Below are 19,649 nucleotides of genomic sequence, written 5' to 3' on the forward strand. Positions count from 1 at the left end.
AAGCATTCTGCAATTTAATAAGATAATGAAGTCAGAGAAGGACATGTATGAACTTATATTGGTTTGAAGGTGAGGAACATTAGCTGTATTTTCTTTGTAAACGTTCAGGAATATTTGGAGCAAACTGAGGTCCAATGGTGTTTTTAACAATAAATCAACGGTGAACTTCAGATAAAGCAAATTATGATAATGGAAAAAAGCTCAAACAGCAAATGCTTGTTTGGCAGGTATTACGCAAACATTTAATCAGGAATCCTATGGGTCCCACACAAAGCAACTGGGTTCATTTCTGCAGCATTTGTTTTAACGACACATTTGTTGATTAGCATTTCCTCATGAGCATGTCAACATTTCCAAATATTCTTTTTTCCTCACAAAACAACAACATTGAAACCATGCAACTAACCAACACAGTACAACATGTTGATATGGAAAACTACCTCGGTTTTTTCCAGAGTTGGGGCGTTGTCATTCACGTCCAGGATATTAATGGTAACTGTGCCGGTTCCTACATTTCCCCCTGTTTCGCCATTTAAGTCTTGACCTATCACCGTCACAACGTACTGATCTGTTTTCTGAAATTAGAGACATTAATGACTTACAGGGACTGCATCACATTGCTGTGAGATGGGACTATAAATGAGTTTGCTGCATGGTTGCACATTGGACAGAGTAGCAATGGTCCTGCTGTAAATTCCAGAAATTATAGGATTCACAGCCAATGAACTTGCAAATTTCTGGTATTTATAAATGATTATGTTGCAAGATACAAGGTAAACAGCGGTAAATGTTCTGAAACCTATTAGAGTCAACAAGCATTCTGCAATTTCTCCAAATAAGATAATGAAGTCAGAGAAGGACATGTATGAACTTATATTGGTTTGAAGGTGAGGAATAATAGCTTTATTATCTTTGAAAACTTTCAGGAATATTTGGAGCAAACTGCCAGAGGTACAATGGTGTCTTTAACAATAAATCAACGGTGAACTTCAGATAAAGCAAATTATGATAATAGAAAAAAGCTCAAACAGCAAATGCTTGTTTGGCAGGTATTACGCAAACATTTAATCAGGAATCCTATGGGTCCCACACAAAGCAACTGGGTTCATTTCTGCAGCATTTGTTTTAACGACACATTTGTTGATTAGCATTTCATCATGAGCATGTCAACATTTCCAAATGTTCTTTTTTCCTCACAAAACAACAACATTGAAACCATGCAACTAACCAACACAGTACAACATGTTGATATGGAAAACTACCTCGTTTTTTTCCAGAGTTGGGGCGTTGTCATTCACGTCCAGGATATTAATGGTAACTGTGCCGGTTCCTACATTTCCCCCTGGTTCGCCATTTAAGTCTTGACCTATCACCGTCACAACGTACTGATCTGTTTTCTGAAATTAGAGACATTAATGACTTACAGGGACTGCATCACATTGCTGTGAGATGGGACTATAAATGAGTTTGCTGCATGGTTGCACATTGGACAGAGTAGCAATGGTCCTGCTGTAAATTCCAGAAATTATAGGATTCACAGCCAATGAACTTGCAAATTTCTGGTATTTATAAATGCATATGTTGCAAGATACAAGGTAAACAGCGGTAAATGTTCTGAAACCTATTAGAGTCAACAAGCATTCTGCAATTTCTCCAAATAAGATAATGAAGTCAGAGAAGGACATGTATGAACTAATATTGGTTTGAAGGTGAGGAATATTAGCTGTATTATCTTTGAAAACTTTCAGGAATATTTGGAGCAAACTGCCAGAGGTACAATGGTGTCTTTAACAATAAATCAACGGTGAACTTCAGATAAAGCAAATTATGATAATGGCAAAAAGCTCAAACAGCAAATGCTTCTTTAGCACGTATTACGCAAACATTTAATCAGGAATCCTATGGGAATCCTATGGGCCCAACAAACGTTGCTTAATGTTGTCTTAAAGCTGCATCAACTGAACATTTTGGCTTTTTAGGCATTGACATATGTGAAGTGGATGTTGCTATAATGTTGTTACGTTAATGTTAAAGGAAAAGATAGACTATTACTGTACTCCCAATGCAATTAGGTTAAATGTTTATTCTCCTTTTAGCTCTGGTTTAGTCTCCACCAACTCCCCTGGTTGGGGTGGGTGGGTAGCGTACAGTGGGTCTTCCAGAGCTCTTTTGAACTTTCCATCTGCCTGCTGCTGGAAACAAGGTACACACGAGCAGACAGCAGTCCAGAAAATCAGAACAGCGGAGCTGAGAGGGGCTCCAGAGTTTTGGTGATATTTCTCTGTGTTCATCACTTTCACCATCATCATTTTAAACACTGTTGAGTAGGCTGTGGATGTAATTCAAACTGTACCTCTCTGTCCAGACCAGATCGTTTGACAAAGATGTATCCAGATTTGTTCATGCGAAACAGGTCATCAGCTGGAGTCTGATCTATGATGTGATAGGCGATCTGAGAGTTCACATTCCCTGGTTCATCATCATCAGTTGCAATTACTCTCATAACTGGAGTATCTGTAAAAACAGCATCACATCACCAAAATGAAAGATGTTCCGTGTAGGTTTGTTGTAAACAAACCAAAGTTACGTTTATGGAGTGGTGATGGCGCAGTGGATATGACACATGCCTTTGGTGTGGGAGATCTGGGTTTGATTCCCACTGTGATACACCAACCAATGTGTCCCTGAGCAAGACACTTAACCCATAGCTGCTCCAGGGGAGTGTGACCTCTGATATATAGCAATTGTAAGTTGCTTTGGATAAAAGCATCAGCTGAATGTAATGTAATGTAACATCCAGTCTGATTTTTCAACTATGTTTAACAATTAAGACAAGGGGCTCAAATAGTGGGTCATTGCATAAATATCTCTATTTTTATAAACAGTATATATATATATATATATATTCACTACCGGTCAAAAGTTTTAGAACACCCCAATTTTTCTAGTTTTTTATTGAAATGTTAGCAATTCAAGTCCAATGAATAGCTTGAAATGGTACAAAGGTAAGTGGTGAACTGCCTGAGGTTAAAAAAAAAGTAAGGTTACCCAAAATTGAAAAATAATGTACATTTCAGTATTTTACAAAAAGGCCTTTTTCAGGGAACAAGAAATGGGTTAACAACGTAAAGCTGTTTGCAGCAATGGAGATTGATCAAGCTTTGAAAGTTGGTGCTACCAATTCCCACAGGTGTTCCAACTTGTCTGGATTACTTACAACCCCCTCTGTTTGTATAAAAGTATTGTTGGAACACACTGTGGTACCATACCCTCGTGAGCATTATTTGAACAGTATTGTACTGTAGAAAGTAGTGTGTTGCTATAAAAATGGCAGGAAAAAGGCAATTAACAATGGAAGATAGACAGACCATCATAACAATTAAGAATGTTGGTCTTTCCTACAGAGAAATTGCAAAGAAAGTCAAGGTGTCAGTGAGTACAGTATTCTTCACCATCAAAATGCACTTTGTGCCACAACAGAATCAGAAGACAAGTTTCTGAGAGTCAATTCAATTCAATTTTATTTATAGTATCAAATCATAATAAGAGTTATTTCGAGACACTTTACAGATAGCGTAGGTCTAGACCACACTCTATAATTTACAAAGCCCCAACAATTCTAATAATTCCCCCAAGAGCAAGCAGTGGCGAGGAAAATCTCCCTCTTGGGAAGAAACCTGGGACAGACCCAGGCCCTTGGTAGGCGGTGTCTGATGGTGCCGGTTGGGGATGTGATGAACAGTGGCAATAATAGTCACATTAATAATGGAACAGTGATTTCAAATGGTAGTTGTAGTAGTTCATGTCATATCAGGGCGCTGCAGGGCGTTACAGGATGTAGCGTGGCACAGCAGAGCATGGATGGACGTAGCAGGAAGCAGCAGGGTTCAGCAGGACGCAGCAATACATTGCAGGGCACCACAGAGCTTAGCAGGGAGTGCAGCAGGACCACAGCGACCGCTGCAACCAAGATCTTGGTGCCAATGTACTCCAAGGAAATATGCTGGGTGGAACCATCACCACATGGGTGGCAGTGAAGGTCAGGGGCCTCGACGGACCAGACCCGGGCGGCAGACGCTGGCTCTGGGGACGTGGAACGTCACCTCTCTGTGGGGGAAGGAGCCGGAACTGGTGCGGGAGGTGGAGCGCTACCGGTTAGATCTGGTGGGGCTTACCTCTCACGCACTCTCGGTTCTGGAACCATACTCCTGGATAGGGGTTGGACTCTTTTCTTCTCCGGAGTTGCCCAGGGTGTGAGGCGCCGGGCGGGTGTGGGGATACTCACAAGCCCCGGCTGGAGCGCCGCTGTGTTGGAGTTTACCCGGTGGACGAGAGGGTCGCCTCCCCACGCCCTGCGGGTTGTGGGGGAAAACTCTGACTGTTGTTTGTGCATATGCACCAAACAGGAGTTCGGAGTATTCGGCCTTCTTGGAGACCTTGACTGGAGTCCTGCATGGGGCTCCAGTGGGGGACTCCATTGTTCTGCTGGGGACTTCAACGCACACGTGGGCAATGATGGAGACACCTGAGAGGCGTGATTGGGAGGAACGGCCTCCTGATCTAAACCAGAGTGGTTGTTTGTTGTTGGACTTCTGTGCTAGTCATGGATTGTCTATAACGAACACCATGTTCGAACATAGGGATGCTCATAAGTGTACCTGGTACCAGAGCACCCTAGGGCGAAGGTCAATGATCGATTTCATAATCGTTTCATCTGATCTGAGGCCGTATGTTTTGGACACTCGGGTGAAGAGAGGGGCAGAGCTGTCAACCGATCACCATCTGGTGGTGAGTTGGGTCAGGGGGTGGGGAAGACTCTGGACAGACCTGGTAAGCCCAAACGTGTAGTGCGGGTAAATTGGGAACGTCTGGAGGAGGCCCCTGTCCGACAGACTTTCAACTCACACCTCCGGGCGGAGCTTTTCGTGCATCCCTGTGGAGGCTGGGGCATTGAACCCGAGTGGACAATGTTCAAAGTTTCCATTGCTGAAGCTGCGGCGAGGAGCTGTGGTCTTAGGATCTTAGGTGCCTCAAGGGGCGGTAACCCACGAACACCGTGGTGGACACCAGTTGTCAGGGAAGCCGTCCGACTGAAGAAGGAGTCCTTCCGGGATATGTTATCTCGGAGGACTCCGGAGGCGGTTGCAGGGTACCGAGGGGCCCGAAGGGCTGCAGCCTCTGCCGTGAAAAAGGCAAAGCAGCGGGTGTGGGAGAAGTTTGGAGAAGACATGGAGAAGGACTTTCGGTCGGCACCAAAGTGTTTCTGGAAAACTGTTCGCCACCTCAGGAGGGGGCGGGGAACCATCCAAGCTGTGTACAGTAAGGATGGGACACTGTTGACCTCCACTGAGGAGGTAATAGGGCGGTGGAAGGAGCACTTTGAGGAACTCCTGAATCCGACTAATACGCCCTCTATGTTAGAGGCAGAGCTGGAGGATAACGGGGATTGTCGTCGATTTCCCAGGCGGAAGTCACTGATGTAGTCAAACAACTACACAGTGGCAAAGCCCCGGGATTGATGAGATCCGTCCAGAAATGCTCAAGGCTCTGGGTGTGGAGGGGCTGTCCTGGTTGACACGCCTCTTCAACATTGCGTGGAAGTCTGGGACGGTGCCAAAGGAGTGGCAGACTGGGGTGGTGGTTCCTCTTTAAAAAGGGGGACCAGAGGGTGTGTGCCAATTATAGGGGTATCACACTTCTCAGCCTCCTGGTAAAGTCTACTCCAAGGTGCTGGAAAGGAGGGTTCGGCCGATAGTCGAACCTCGGGTTGAGGAGGAACAATGCGGATTCCGTCCTGGTCGTGGAACAACGGACCAGCTCTTCACTCGCAAGGATCCTGGAGGGAGCCTGGGAGTATGCCCAACCGGTCTACATGTGTTTTGTGGATTTGGAGAAGGCGTATGACCGGGTCCCCCGGGAGATACTGTGGGAGGTGCTGCGGGAGTATGGGGTGAGGGGGTCTCTACTCAGGGCCATCCAATCTCTGTATGACCAAAGTGAGAGCTGTGTCCGGGTTCTCGGTAGTAAGTCGGACTCGTTTCAGGTGAGGGTTGGCCTCCGCCAGGGCTGCGCTTTGTCACCAATCCTGTTTGTAATATTTATGGACAGGATATCGAGGCGTAGTCGGGGTGGGGAGGGGTTGCAGTTTGGTGGGCTGGGGATCTCATCGCTGCTCTTTGCAGATGATGTGGTCCTGATGGCATCATCGGCCTGTGACCTTCAGCACTCACTGGATCGGTTCGCAACCGAGTGTGAAGCGGTTGGGATGAGGATCAGCACCTCTAAATCGGAGGCCATGGTTCTCAGCAGGAAACCGATGGAATGCCTTCTCCAGGTAGGGAATGAGTCCTTACCCCAAGTGAAGGAGTTCAAGTACCTTGGGGTTTTGTTCGCGAGTGAGGGACAATGGAGCGGGAGATTGGTCGGAGAATCGCGCAGCGGGTGCGGTATTGCATTCAATCTATCGCACCGTTGTGACGAAAAGAGAGCTGAGCCAGAAGGCAAAGCTCTCGATCTACCGGTCAGTTTTCGTTCCTACCCTCACCTATGGTCATGAAGGCTGGGTCATGACCGAAAGAACGAGATCCAGGGTACAAGCGCCGAAATGGGTTTCCTCAGGAGGGTGGCTGGCGTCTCCCTTAGAGATAGGGTGAGAAGCTCAGTCATCCGTGAGGAGCTCGGAGTAGAGCCGCTGGTCCTTTGCGTCGAAAGGAGCCAGTTGAGGTGGTTCGGGCATCTGGTAAGGATGCCCCCTGGGCGCCTCCCTAGGGAGGTGTTCCAGGCACGTCCAGCTGGGAGGAGGCCTCGGGGAAGACCCAGGACTAGGTGGAGGGATTATATCTCCAACCTGGCCTGGGAACGCCTCGGGATCCCCCAGTCGGAGCTGGTTAATGTTGCTCGGGAAAGGGAAGTTTGGGGTCCCCTGCTGGAGCTGCTCCCCCCGCGACCCGACACCGGATAAGCGGACGAAGATGGATGGATGGATGGATGGAACCATCACCTTATCGTGGTGGAGAGGTTTGTGTGTCTCTGTGAACCTGAGGGCTGTGTTGTCTGGAGCTTTGTGCTCCTGGTAGGGTCTCCCAAGGCAAAGTGGTCTCAGGTGAGGGGCCAGACAAAGAATGGTTCAAAAACCCCAATGAAAAAGCTAGGCAGAGATGGAGTGACCCTGCCGGGAGGAAGCCCGGGGCCCCCGTCTGGAGCCAGGCCCAGACGGCGGGCTCGTCAGTGAGTGCCTGGTGGCCGGGTTTGCCACGGAGCCCGGCCGGGCACAGCCCGAACAAGCTACGTGGCTCCCATCTCTCCAGCCCATGGGCCCACCACCTGTGGGAGGAACCGTGGGGGTCGGGTGCGATGCCACATGGGTGGCAGTGAAGGTCAGGGGCCTCGACGGACCAGACCCGGGCGGCAGACGCTGGCTCTGGGGACGTGGAACGTCACCTCTCTGTGGGGGAAGGAGCCGGAACTGGTGCGGGAGGTGGAGCGCTACCGGTTAGATCTGGTGGGGCTTACCTCTACGCACAGTCTTGGTTCTGGAACCATACTCCTGGATAGGGGTTGGACTCTTTTCTTCTCCGGAGTTGCCCAGGGTGTGAGGCGCCGGGCGGGTGTGGGGATACTCACAAGCCCCCGGCTGAGCGCCGCTGTGTTGGAGTTTACCCCGGTGGACGAGAGGGTCGCCTCCCTACGCCTGCGGGTTGTGGGGGGAAAAACTCTGACTGTTGTTTGTGCATATGCACCAAACAGGTATTCGGCCTTCTTGGAGACCTTGACTGGAGTCCTGCATGGGGCTCCAGTGGGGGACTCCATTGTTCTGCTGGGGGACTTCAACGCACACGTGGGCAATGATGGAGACACCTGGAGAGGCGTGATTGGGAGGAACGGCCTCCCTGATCTAAACCAGAGTGGTTGTTTGTTGTTGGACTTCTGTGCTAGTCATGGATTGTCTATAACGAACACCATGTTCGAACATAGGGATGCTCATAAGTGTACCTGGTACCAGAGCACCCTATGCCGAAGGTCAATGATCGATTTCATAATCGTTTCATCTGATCTGAGGCCGTATGTTTTGGACACTCGGGTGAAGAGAGGGGCAGAGCTGTCAACCGATCACCATCTGGTGGTGAGTTGGGTCAGGGGGTGGGGGAAGACTCTGGACAGACCTGGTAAGCCCAAACGTGTAGTGCGGGTAAATTGGGAACGTCTGGAGGAGGCCCCTGTCCAACGGACTTTCAACTCACACCTCCGGCGGAGCTTTTCGTGCATCCCTGTGGAGGCTGGGGGCATTGAACCCGAGTGGACAATGTTCAAAGTTTCCATTGCTGAAGCTGCGGCGAGGAGCTGTGGTCTTAGGGTCTTAGGTGCCTCAAGGGGCGGTAACCCACGAACACCGTGGTGGACACCGGTGGTCAGGGAAGCCGTCCGACTGAAGAAGGAGTCTTTCCGGGATATGTTATCCCGGAGGACTCCGGAGGCAGTTGCAGGGTACCGAAGGGCCCGAAGGGCTGCAGCCTCTGCCGTGAAAGAGGCAAAACAGCGGGTGTGGGAGAAGTTTGGAGAAGACATGGAGAAGGACTTTCGGTCGGCACCAAAGTGCTTCTGGAAAACTGTTCGCCACCTCAGGAGGGGAAGGGGAACCATCCAAGCTGTGTACAGTAAGGATGGGACACTGTTGACCTCAACTGAGGAGGTAATAGGGCGGTGGAAGGAGCACTTTGAGGAACTCCTGAATCCGACTAATACGCCCTCTATGTTAGAGGCAGAGCTGGAGGATAATGGGGATTGTCGTCGATTTCCCAGGCGGAAGTCACTGATGTAGTCAAACAACTACATGGTGGCAAAGCCCCGGGGATTGATGAGATCCGTCCAGAAATGCTCAAGGCTCTGGGTGTGGAGGGGCTGTCCTGGTTGACACGCCTCTTCAACATTGCGTGGAAGTCTGGGACGGTGCCAAAGGAGTGGCAGACTGGGGTGGTGGTTCCCCCTTTAAAAAAAGGGGGACCAGAGGGTGTGTGCCAATTATAGGGGTATCACACTTCTCAGCCTCCCTGGTAAAGTCTACTCCAAGGTGCTGGAAAGGAGGGTTCGGCCGATTGTCGAACCTTGGGTTGAGGAGGAACAATGCGGATTCCGTCCTGGTCGTGGAACAACGGACCAGCTCTTCACTCTTGCAAGGATCCTGGAGGGAGCCTGGGAGTATGCCCAACCGGTCTACATGTGTTTGGTGGATTTGGAGAAGGCGTATGACCGGGTCCCCCGGGAGATACTGTGGGAGGTGCTGCGGGAGTATGGGGTGAGGAGGTCTCTACTCAGGGCCATCCAATCTCTGTATGACCAAAGTGAGAGCTGTGTCCGGGTCCTCGGTAGTAAGTCGGACTCGTTTCAGGTGAGGGTTGGCCTCCGCCAGGGCTGCGCTTTGTCACCAATCCTGTTTGTAATATTTATGGACAGGATATGGAGGCGTAGTCGGGGTGGGGAGGGGTTGCAGTTTGGTGGGCTGGGGATCTCATCGCTGCTCTTTGCAGATGATGTGGTCCTGATGGCATCATCGGCCTGCGACCTTCAGCACTCACTGGATCGGTTCGCAACCGAGTGTGAAGCGGTTGGGATGAGGATCAGCACCTCTAAATCTGAGGCCATGGTTCTCAGCAGGAAACCGATGGAATGCCTTCTCCAGGTAGGGAATGAGTCCTTACCCCAAGTGAAGGAGTTCAAGTATCTTGGGGTTGTGTTCGCGAGTGAGGGGACAATGGAGCGGGAGATTGGTCGGAGAATCGGGCGCAGCGGGTGCGGTATTGCATTCAATCTATCGCACCGTTGTGATTTAAAAGAGAGCTTAGCCAGAAGGCAAAGCTCTCGATCTACCGGGTCAGTTTTCGTTCCTACCCTCACCTATGGTCATGAAGGCTGGGTCCGCTGGTCCTTTGCGTCGAAAGGAGCCAGTTGAGGTGGTTCGGGCATCTGGTAAGGATGCCCCCTGGGCGCCTCCCTAGGGAGGTGTTCCAGGCACGTCCAGCTGGGAGGAGGCCTCGGGGAAGACCCAGGACTAGGTGGAGGGATTATATCTCCAACCTGGCCTGGGAACGCCTCGGGATCCCCCAGTCGGAGCTGGTTAATGTTGCTCGGGAAAGGGAAGTTTGGGGTCCCCTGCTGGAGCTGCTCCCCCCGCGACCCGACACCGGATAAGCGGACGAAGATGGATGGATGGATGGATGGAAAAAACATAAGGACTCCGGGGAAGAAACTCCTCAGAGCTAGGTTAGTAACAAGCATTTCTGGGACAGGATGCACACAAATGGTAATAGAGAGAGGAGAGAGAAGCTCAGTGTGTCAAAGGAAGGAAGTCCCCCGGCAGTCTAGAACTACAACAGTCAACAACTTGCGTGATAGGCAACTCACAGGACAACAGCTTCAAGCACAGCTTAATAGTGGTCGTAATAAGTTATATAAGAGCTGCAGGTTTAATAGGTCAAGTTGCAGCAAGAAAGCCATTGCTAAGACGTCAGAATAAGAAAAAAAGGCTTGCCTGGGCCAAGAAACATCGTCAATGGACTACTAAAGACTGGAAGAAGGTGTTATGGACTGATGAATCAAAATTTGAAATCTTTGGTTCATCACGCAGGATTTTTGTACGCCATCAAGTAGGCAAAAGAATGGTTCCTCAGTGTGTGACATCAACTGTTAAACATGGAGGAGGAAGCGTGATGGTCTGGGGCTGTTTTGCTGGATCCAGGGTCGGTGATTTGTACAGAGTGAAAGGCACCCTGAACCAAAACGGCTACCACAGCATTTTGCAGCGCCATGCAGTACCCTCTGGTATGCGCCTAGTTGGTCAGGGGTTCTTCCTACATTTTGTATACATTTATATATATTACATACATATACATATATACACATATACATATATATACATTTTGGTTTATAAATTGATTCCATGATTTCTTTTTTAACTAAAATTGTTCATTTGTTCTTTTCTTTCATTTCAGAGTACAATAAGACATTGAACTGCATGAATTTCAATGAAAACCTGGAAAAATTGACCCCAACTTTTCAAGGTTTTTATTGAAATTCATGCACTTGTGGCATTCTTTCTACAATGGAAATCAAATTGCAAACTGCTATGGTAGCCTTTTTGGTTCAGGGTGCCTTTCACTCTGTACAAATCACCGACCGTGGATGTAGCAAAACAGCCCCAGACCATCATGCTTCCTCCTCCATGTTTAACAGTTGATGTCACACACTGAGGAACCATCCTTTCGCCTACTCGACAGCGTACAAAAATCCTGCGTGATGAACCGAAGATTTCAAATTTTGATTCATCAGTCCATATGACCTTCTTCCAGTCTTTAGTAGTCCATTGACGATGTTTCTTGGCCCAGACAAGCCTCTTTTTCTTATTCTGATGTGATGTCTTTCTTGCTGCAACTTGACCTATCAAACCTGCAGCTCCAAGTCTTCTCTTTACAGTTGAAACTGAGACTTGCTTATTATGAACACTATTAAGCTGTGCTTGAAGCTGTTGTCCTGTGAGCCGCCTATCACGCAAGCTGTTGACTCTCAGAAACTTGTCTTCTGATTCTGTCTTGGCTTTGGGTCTGCCAGACCTCTTCTGTCAGAGTTTCCCCCAGTTTCTAAGTGCCTTTTGATGGTGAAGAATACTGTACTCACTGACAACTTGACTTTCTTCACAATTTCTGCCATTTTTATGGCAACACACTACTTTCTGCAGTACAATACTATTCAAATAATGCTCACGAGGGTATGGTACCACAGTCTGTTCCAAAAATACTTTTATACAAACAGAGGGGGTTGTAAGTTGGAACACCTGTGGGAATTGGTAGCACCAACTTTCAAAGCTTGATCAACTTCCATTGCTGCAGAACAGCTTAACGTTGTTAACCCATTTCTTGTTCCCTGAAAAAGGCCTTTTTGTAAAATACTGAAATGTACATTATTTTTCAGTTTTGGGTAACCTTACTTTTTTTTAACCTCAGGCAGTTCACCACTTACCTTTGTACCATTTCAAGCTATTCATTGGACTTGAACTACTAAAATTTCAATCAAAAACTAGAACAATTGGGGTGTTCTAAAACTTTTGACCAGTAGTGTATATATATTTAAATAATAATAAGCACGCTCAGAGTGTCTCTGGAATTAAAACACCTTGGTGCCCACCAGCCTCAGGATATTGTCGTCACTCACACTGCTGGTAAAAGTAACCGCGGTTTAGCGTGGAGTGGTTAGCACACAAAATAAGTCAAGTGTGCCCAGAGGAAGAACCGCTGCGTTGCCGTTCTCTTTAGTGAGGCTGACGCAGTCCAATAGGTCATTTAGGACAGAAGACAATCAACTTCTCTCATTTGAGGTGGTTCATTAAACATGGAATAATAATAGCAACTTGTATACAAGGAATAAAACAAAAGGATACATAACACACATCGATGTGGACCACCCTACTTCACCCTGGGGCTCTGTAGAATGGCCCAGACTTCCTAGTACAGACAGTTGATATTCTATTCTACTCCGGGGTGTCACCTCCTCCCTATTGGTGGGTGGGCAGGGGCCAGGATCCTTTGCTTCAGCGCAATCCATGTCCAATGACGTCTTCAGCCGCCTTCTGAAGGAGGAGAGGGCCTATAATATATAGCTCCCCTGTGACCCCTCACCTAGTTTGAAGATGTCGGGCTGACCTACAGAATCTGGCAACCCCCTCATTTTATGGCCAAATTCCTTTCTACTCTGAGAGTGACTCTTTAACTTCCGTAACTTCTCTTCCCCTCAACAGACCTCTGCAGACATTATAAATGATTGTCTTGTAATAGGCCTTGGTGTATCCTAAGCCTGTTAACTTTTTTTATTTCAAAAAAATAAGTGTTGTACGTGTTACAACATTTTAAGGTTTATCTTGGATCAAGCATTAAGCCCATTACGGTCTTCACAGATCATAATCCTCTTGTGTTTCTATCCAGGATGTACAATCACAACCAACGTCTAATGCATTGGTCTCTAATAGTTCAAGACTACAACCTGGACATAAACCATTAAAAAGGGGTCCGAAAATGTTCTTGCTGATGCTTTGTCACGCGCTATGTAGTATGCTTTGCTGTTGATGTAGATCCAAGCCTTATGTTAGGTGTGATTTTTGTTTAGCATTGCTTGGATTTATATGGGTGGGGGTGTTCCATGCCAGAAAAAGCTCCTGTCTGCATGTGTTTTTCTCTTGTTCTTTCTCTTGCTCACTCTGTTTTCTCTCCAGGTGATTGAGGTGATTGCTTTCCACCTGTGTTTGGAGTTGACCAATCAGCTTGCGAGGTGGCAGTCAATAAAAGGACTCCTGAGAAGCAGGAGCTTGCTCTTGCTCTTTCTCTACTGGCTGGTTGCTCGTTTGCATGTCCTTTATGTTGTTAAGTTTTGTGAGGTTGAGGACCTTAGGTAAGTTGGGGTACCCTGTACATTTTGTAGTGATGGCGAACTGAAACTTTCTGAAGCATTTAAGCTTTCAAGCCAATTGTATCAAAAACTAGTGATGGCGAACTGAAGCTTTCTGAAGCAGTGAAGCTTTCAAGCCAATTGTATTGAGAAAAGGTTCACTACTCGAAGCTTCAGAACTCTATGAGGACATCTGGTGGTGAAGTTAGGGTTAGCATTGTGTCACAAACTGATTCACAGTTATTAGCCATGAATGTCTTTAGAGTAAGCCCGACCCAACCCGAGCCCGTGCGCGTTGTGTCCAAGCCCGGCCTGACACATTAACTGGAATCATGAGCCTGATTTTAACCCGACACTTTTTTAATACGTCTGACGTTCTCATACAATTCAGAGTTGTTTGAACTGCAGAAATCTGTTTAAAATGATCTTAATGAATAATGCAACAAGGACGAAGCATGTAAACTATGCTGTTTGTTTATTCAGAATGGAATGGATCTGAATGAAGAAACGTAAAAAAAAAAACTCAATGTATTTCTCTGTGAGGGCTTGCCTCGCCCTCACGCTTGGAGAAGTAACACAAGAGGACGTTGAAGGCTGACTATCATCTTTTCTGCCACGACAAGCCTGCTTCATGTGTCTGTTCATCATCCAAGTCCCCGTTTTATTTGCTGTTATAGGCAACAGCGTGCCGCACTTAATGCCCTCAACAAAGCCGACACATATTGTCACTGCCCACGACTTGTTTAAAATGGTTCCATACCTCCGACTTTCCTCCAAACTTGCTCAAAGGTAATTCTCCTATTTCTGATTATAACATAGCTTTCTCCCCACCCAATTAGGCTATAGGCCTAGTAAAAAACACAAAAGCTTGATCAAGGGCCCGGCCTGGCCCGGCTCGGCCCAGGATAGTGGCGGAAAATACATTGACACATATATAAAAAACGGGAAAATAACGGCCCGGCCCGAAAGTCTGGCGGGCTTGGGCAGAGAATCTAAACTCTACTTTAGAGTTGAAGATGAACACATTTTGAGTATGAATTCATTGATAAATAAATAATGACATAAATAACTAAGCCTATATGTGGGACCTTGCATAAATAAAAATGTAATTGCCTTCTCCGCCAAAAAAAGAACTATAAAGTTAGGATTTTGATTGTGAACTGTCTTGTGTTTGAAAACAAATGCATCAATTTGGGAGGGAAATGAATGAAGAACACATTGCACACACATTTCTGTGATTAGGCCTACGTAGCCTAGAGCAACATTGTCTCCTCAGCCAAATAGGTGAGATAGGCAGTGCAGAAGGCGCTCTAAACTCTCTTTTATAAACTCTCTACTCACTATAAACTAGGCTACTCGCTATGATATACACTTTCTTACTGGCTATAATATCTCTATTAACTAACTCTCCTGACTCTGTTGACTCTCCTACTGCAACAACCCCAGCCCTGTGTTGCGCTGCTCGCGCAGCTTTTGAATTGAACTTCGAAGCAGTGACGTGGGTGTGTGTGAAACGAAGCTTCGGACGTCACTGGTCACGTGATTATCTCCAAACGAATCAAGCTCCGATTCAAAGCTTCATTCCAAATTGGTTCATGTTTTCGATACATGCATTGCAGCAGAGGGTTCACGGGTAACATCACTAACATTTTGCATGTAGTTGATCATTGTATACTGTAGATACACCAGGCTTAGTGGTGGTTGCCGCCTGTGTAATGTTCTCTTTATCTTTTTGTAGAGAAGCAGGTTAGGTATTTGGTTTGATTTGTTTTGCTTGTAGAGCTAGTGGTGAGCTAGGCCCCGTTTTGTTATATTGATTTCATTTGTTTGGCACAACCTCCAGGTCCCATCCACCACCCTCCTGTTGTGAGCTACCTGTATATCCATGTTTGGAATAAAAACCAAATGTTTCACTTTTACACTGACTCGGTCACATTTTATTGATTGTCGTGTTACTGTCCCTAAATCCATCAGAGGGGTCGTAACACAAGTGCCTCGGTGAGTGAAAACACATTTTATCATCCTCCCTCTGTGGTGCTGCTCCTTATGTTGTGTTGGATCAATTGATATTACGTTAGATGGTGAATAGTGTGTAATGTTACATGCTTGATTGTTGTCATAGAATGGACCTGTATGCATCGTCGCATGACGTTCACTTTTTCTGGCTAAACTCCACTACCATGGCCCCTGAAAGGACCGTTATCTAGAGCTGTAATCGGGCCTTAAAAGTTCGGCCCGACAAGGCCCGAGCCCAACAGAATTTGGCCCGAGCCTGAAAAGTACATTTTGATTGACAGCTTTTTAAAAGCTTGAACCCGTTTACAGCCCGTCATTATACAAATGTGCGCACACACAGCTCTTTTGCCTTTTTTCAAGAATTAGTAATTTTATAAATTTTTTAATATAATTTATACATGACTAACATAGGCTAAAGGCCACTTGGAAGTTGGAACAAAGAAATAAAATAAGTCCTCCAGAGGCCAGCCTCCGTTTCACCTCCTCAGCATCCATTTTCGCGCTAAACTAAATGCATCACCCAGAGTGATAGAGAAAGACAGTGGCGAAACTATTGGACTCAGTTGTGCGCCTACTTCCAGGGTATGCAGCCTCGCATAGTTCCAAACAATCCATTATATGGCGTTGGACATCTTTCATGCCGTCGAGTAACTTCTGAAGTAATTTGATTAAATAGCTACCTCTTTTGAATTGTCAACTGTCTATATTTTATCAGAGGCCCTTTATGATGCATATACTGATCTTTATTTGTATGTGCACAGCACACTATACAGGCTGACATGAACCATGTGACCACCCCGCTAGCGAGATCAAAGAGTGTCTCAACTCTTCTCTCTCTATGGCTCTGGCATCATCTAACAGCTCATTTACCGCACAACCCGGAGCGCAAGCTCAAGCCTGGCCCGAGCCAGAGTAAAATTATAGAAATTAAGACCGAACAGGGACCCGTCGGGTTCTGGTGATGAAGATCTTTAGCTCTACCGTCATCTGGCGGTGCCTGTAGCCGGCTCACAGTCACCTATTGGCGGCCATACAACTGCCGCTGGCAGCCGGCATCCCAGAGCTCTGTAGCGGCTAAATACAACCAGCAACTGCTGCTCTGATTTTATCGTTCTATGGCACTATAGACTGTTGCTCATGTCGTTACGGTTTGCGTATGGCCCTGTGTGCGCATACACCATTTCTGCTTGTGTCACCTTAAATATTTTATTCTTAATTTAGGTTTGTGACAGTTTTACGTTTGTGTGAGTGAGGGTAGGAAAATTCAACTACAAAAGTTCTCTCTCTCTCTCTCTCTCTCTCTCTCTCTCTCTCTCTCTCTCTCTCTCTCTATCATGTTCACAACACCTGGAAAAGGAAAGCTGCTCTGTTAAAAGTGTTTTGTGGAGCAATGTAGTTTGTTGATATGTTAACAGAGTGAGATACAGAGTATTCCAGTTTCACTGGTATGCAGCCCATCTTTTGAAATGGTTGGTGCCCCACCAATTTCGCCACTGACTTGACATACTATATAGTATGGGTGTTACTAAAATGCAGGAATAATGTGTTTTGGAGAGTAACACTGAATGTAAACCTGAGAGAGAAAAGCTTGCAGATCCAAATCAAAAGTTATTTATTTTAATCATAATTTAATGAAGCTATTAAGGATTACGAAACAGTACAGACATGTTACACAAAAGCAGAAACACTAACCTACAGGACTGCCTTCATTCACCCCCCCGGTCTGGATGTCTTGAAACACTGGAGAGTTGTCGTTTTCATCTACAACCTTGATTATTATGTTAACGTTGTCCTCTGCAAGGCTGCCATTCTTGTACCTAGCAACACCTGCCAGCTGAAACAGAAAACTCAAATGTTGTCTTCATCCTCTGTCTTATCAGGTAAATGTTAAGACATGAATAGCCTGTGATGTCGATGTGTAGCAAATGGCTGCCAAATATTTCAATATTCAATATGACAAGCACAGAAGACGAACAGAATCTGTCATTACTCACATTGTAGAAATCCATGAATTCCCTGTCAAGAATTTTGGTGACACAAATGTGTCCACTTCTAGGGTTGACTACAAACACATTGAAGGGATTTTGGTTTGCACCGTGGCCTTCTAGAGAGTATACAATATTCCCATTCCCATCATCCAAATCGGAATTAATCTGAAACACAGTACACAGAGAACCAATAATTGCGATGAACAATATAATGGCGCTTTTCCATTACGTGGTACCTACTCGCCTCGCCTCGACTCGCCTTGCCTTTTTTGGTTTTCCCATTACAAAAAAAAGTCCCTGGTACCTGCTAATAGGTACTTTTTTTAAGTACCTCATCAGTCGAGGTTCCAAGCGAGCTGAGGCGAGCCGAGAAGGTGACGTGAAACCCTGCAGGCTACAGATTGGTCGGAAAGAATCGTCACTGATCACTGCATTGCTAGCGACAGACGGCATTTTTAAATAGTTTAGCCAGCGGTGTTTTTTTGCTGCCACGCAGAGCTTTCTCCGTAGCATACAAGTGGCCTGATTTATACTTGTGCACTGGTGTGTGTGTCGAGTCGCCGTGTGTGTGTGTGTAGCTGGTGAGCGAGGGAGAACTGAGAGAGTGCCGGCAATTAGCTCCGCAGCGAGTAGTGACTCTAGAGTCATTATAGTGAGAGAAACAAAGTGTCTCCCCTGTTCTTTCTGACCACGGTGGGAAATCTGGAGCAGGAAAAGTTAACTATCTTGTTGATTTCATGTTGTTTACGGAGAAGGAGAACCAGGAAATGAGTCGGGGGGAAATGCAACGCTACCAAGCCACGCCCACGGCAGTCGCTATGATGACCAGCCACGCTGATGCGGTACTAAAATCTGCAATGGAAAAGGGACGCACAGTGCGTCGAAGAGAGGAGAGTAGAGTTGAGGTGAGTTGAGCAGGTACCATGTAATGGAAAAACGCCATAATTGTCTCTTTCAGTCATGTTAGCAATTAATTGCGGTTAAACTTAAAAATTATGTAAAAAAATTGGGATAAGACAATCATGCAATAATTGTTACAGGCCTAGTGCTGGCCATTTGCTAAAATGTATAAGACAGTATGGAGTTAAAGAGATTTGGGTCAATGCATGCTTAGGTTCCCATTTTATCTTTTTTAGAAGCAGCTAAAGTTAACCCAAAAGAAAAAAAAAATTTAGATTTGAGAAAAAGCTTTTAAGAGAACATTGCTTACATTCCCTCAGGGGTTTGTCCTAATTTGGTAATTGGGACAACAGGTGGACATGATGTTAATTGACTCAAAGGAACACACTATACAACCTTTTTGGTATTAAAATAAATGTTTCACAAAACAGCACGGAATTCCTATATTCAGGCCTAGATATACTGTTGTATCAAACAAAATTTGTAAATCCAAAAAGTCTCTCTCGGAGTTCCCACCTCTTATAGATGGTTAAACCTATTCCAAACCTTCTTATTAAACAATTATTGCTGTTATTCCTTAAAATGTTTTAAATTTACACATTTAGATTTTCTTCTGCATATTTGTGTTTAGAGAGACACCCTTGTGTGTTATGTAAAGCAAATACACAAAGAGATGATAAACCACAAAGGAGGTACCACTTCCCTGATGGTATGTCACATCAGTTTTAAAATCAATGTTCTTGTTTCTTGATTCGGACATTGGAGTAATGGTTACATTGGGGCACTAGAAAGTACACAAGCTTTGTGCCACATGAGTGTTAAAATACTTCTGTTTCTTTCATAGTCATCAGTTAACTAGTAGCATTACAGAGAGTTGAAATCAATGACCAATGACTCACCTTGGCAATAAAGTCTTTGGTGTAGTCTTCATTTTCGAACAGTGATTTTGGTGGGGCAAGAGAGCAGTAGGCCTTCACCACAGCAACAGCCTGCAGCTGGAATACAATACATGGAATTACTTCACAATGGAACCTTACTTGACTGATTGACATTTGATTTGTGTATTTGGTTGATGCTAGAATGGATGGTTCAGAGGGACAGGCAAAGCCGTGACCCGCCCTACTCTGCCTCTCAGGGGCGCCGTATAGGGGGGAAAAGTTAGGACAATTCCAATGGCCCATGACTGACAGGAGTCCCATAAAATAGGTAAAAACTAATATAAAATTATTAAACCATCATCATTCAGTATATATATATATATATATATATATATATATATATATATATATATATATATATATATATATATTTCAAATA

At 45.9% G+C, this 19,649-nt stretch overlaps 1 protein-coding gene across 1 annotated transcript; it reads right to left on the reverse strand.

Moving 5' to 3' along the window:
- Positions 1-2,081: 2,081 nt before the first annotated feature.
- Positions 2,082-19,428, reverse strand: LOC114561561 (desmoglein-2-like). Its single transcript, XM_028587617.1, has 5 exons — positions 19,232-19,428; positions 17,439-17,597; positions 17,137-17,278; positions 2,354-2,514; positions 2,082-2,192 (listed from the first exon to the last, which is right to left on the reverse strand). The coding sequence occupies exons 1-5, from the start codon at positions 19,382-19,384 to the stop codon at positions 2,082-2,084; spliced, it is 726 nt and encodes a 241-aa protein (XP_028443418.1). The 5' UTR covers positions 19,385-19,428.
- Positions 19,429-19,649: the final 221 nt, after the last annotated feature.

The sequence above is a fragment of the Perca flavescens genome, chromosome 9 (genome assembly GCF_004354835.1).
Source record: "Perca flavescens isolate YP-PL-M2 chromosome 9, PFLA_1.0, whole genome shotgun sequence".
NCBI lineage: Eukaryota > Metazoa > Chordata > Actinopteri > Perciformes > Percidae > Perca > Perca flavescens.

What these genes read in the sequence shown, in the direction of transcription:
- LOC114561561 (XM_028587617.1), bottom strand. Translation starts at nt 19,384, where the DNA reads ATGTCAATCAGTCAAGTAAGGTTCCATTGTGAAGTAATTCCATGTATT. An exon ending in CCAAAGACTTTATTGCCAAG is followed by an intron (nt 17,598 to 19,231) that starts GTGAGTCATTGG and finishes ACTGTGTTTCAG; the next exon opens with ATTAATTCCGATTTGGATGA. An exon ending in AATTCATGGATTTCTACAAT is followed by an intron (nt 17,279 to 17,438) that starts GTGAGTAATGAC and finishes TTTCTGTTTCAG; the next exon opens with CTGGCAGGTGTTGCTAGGTA.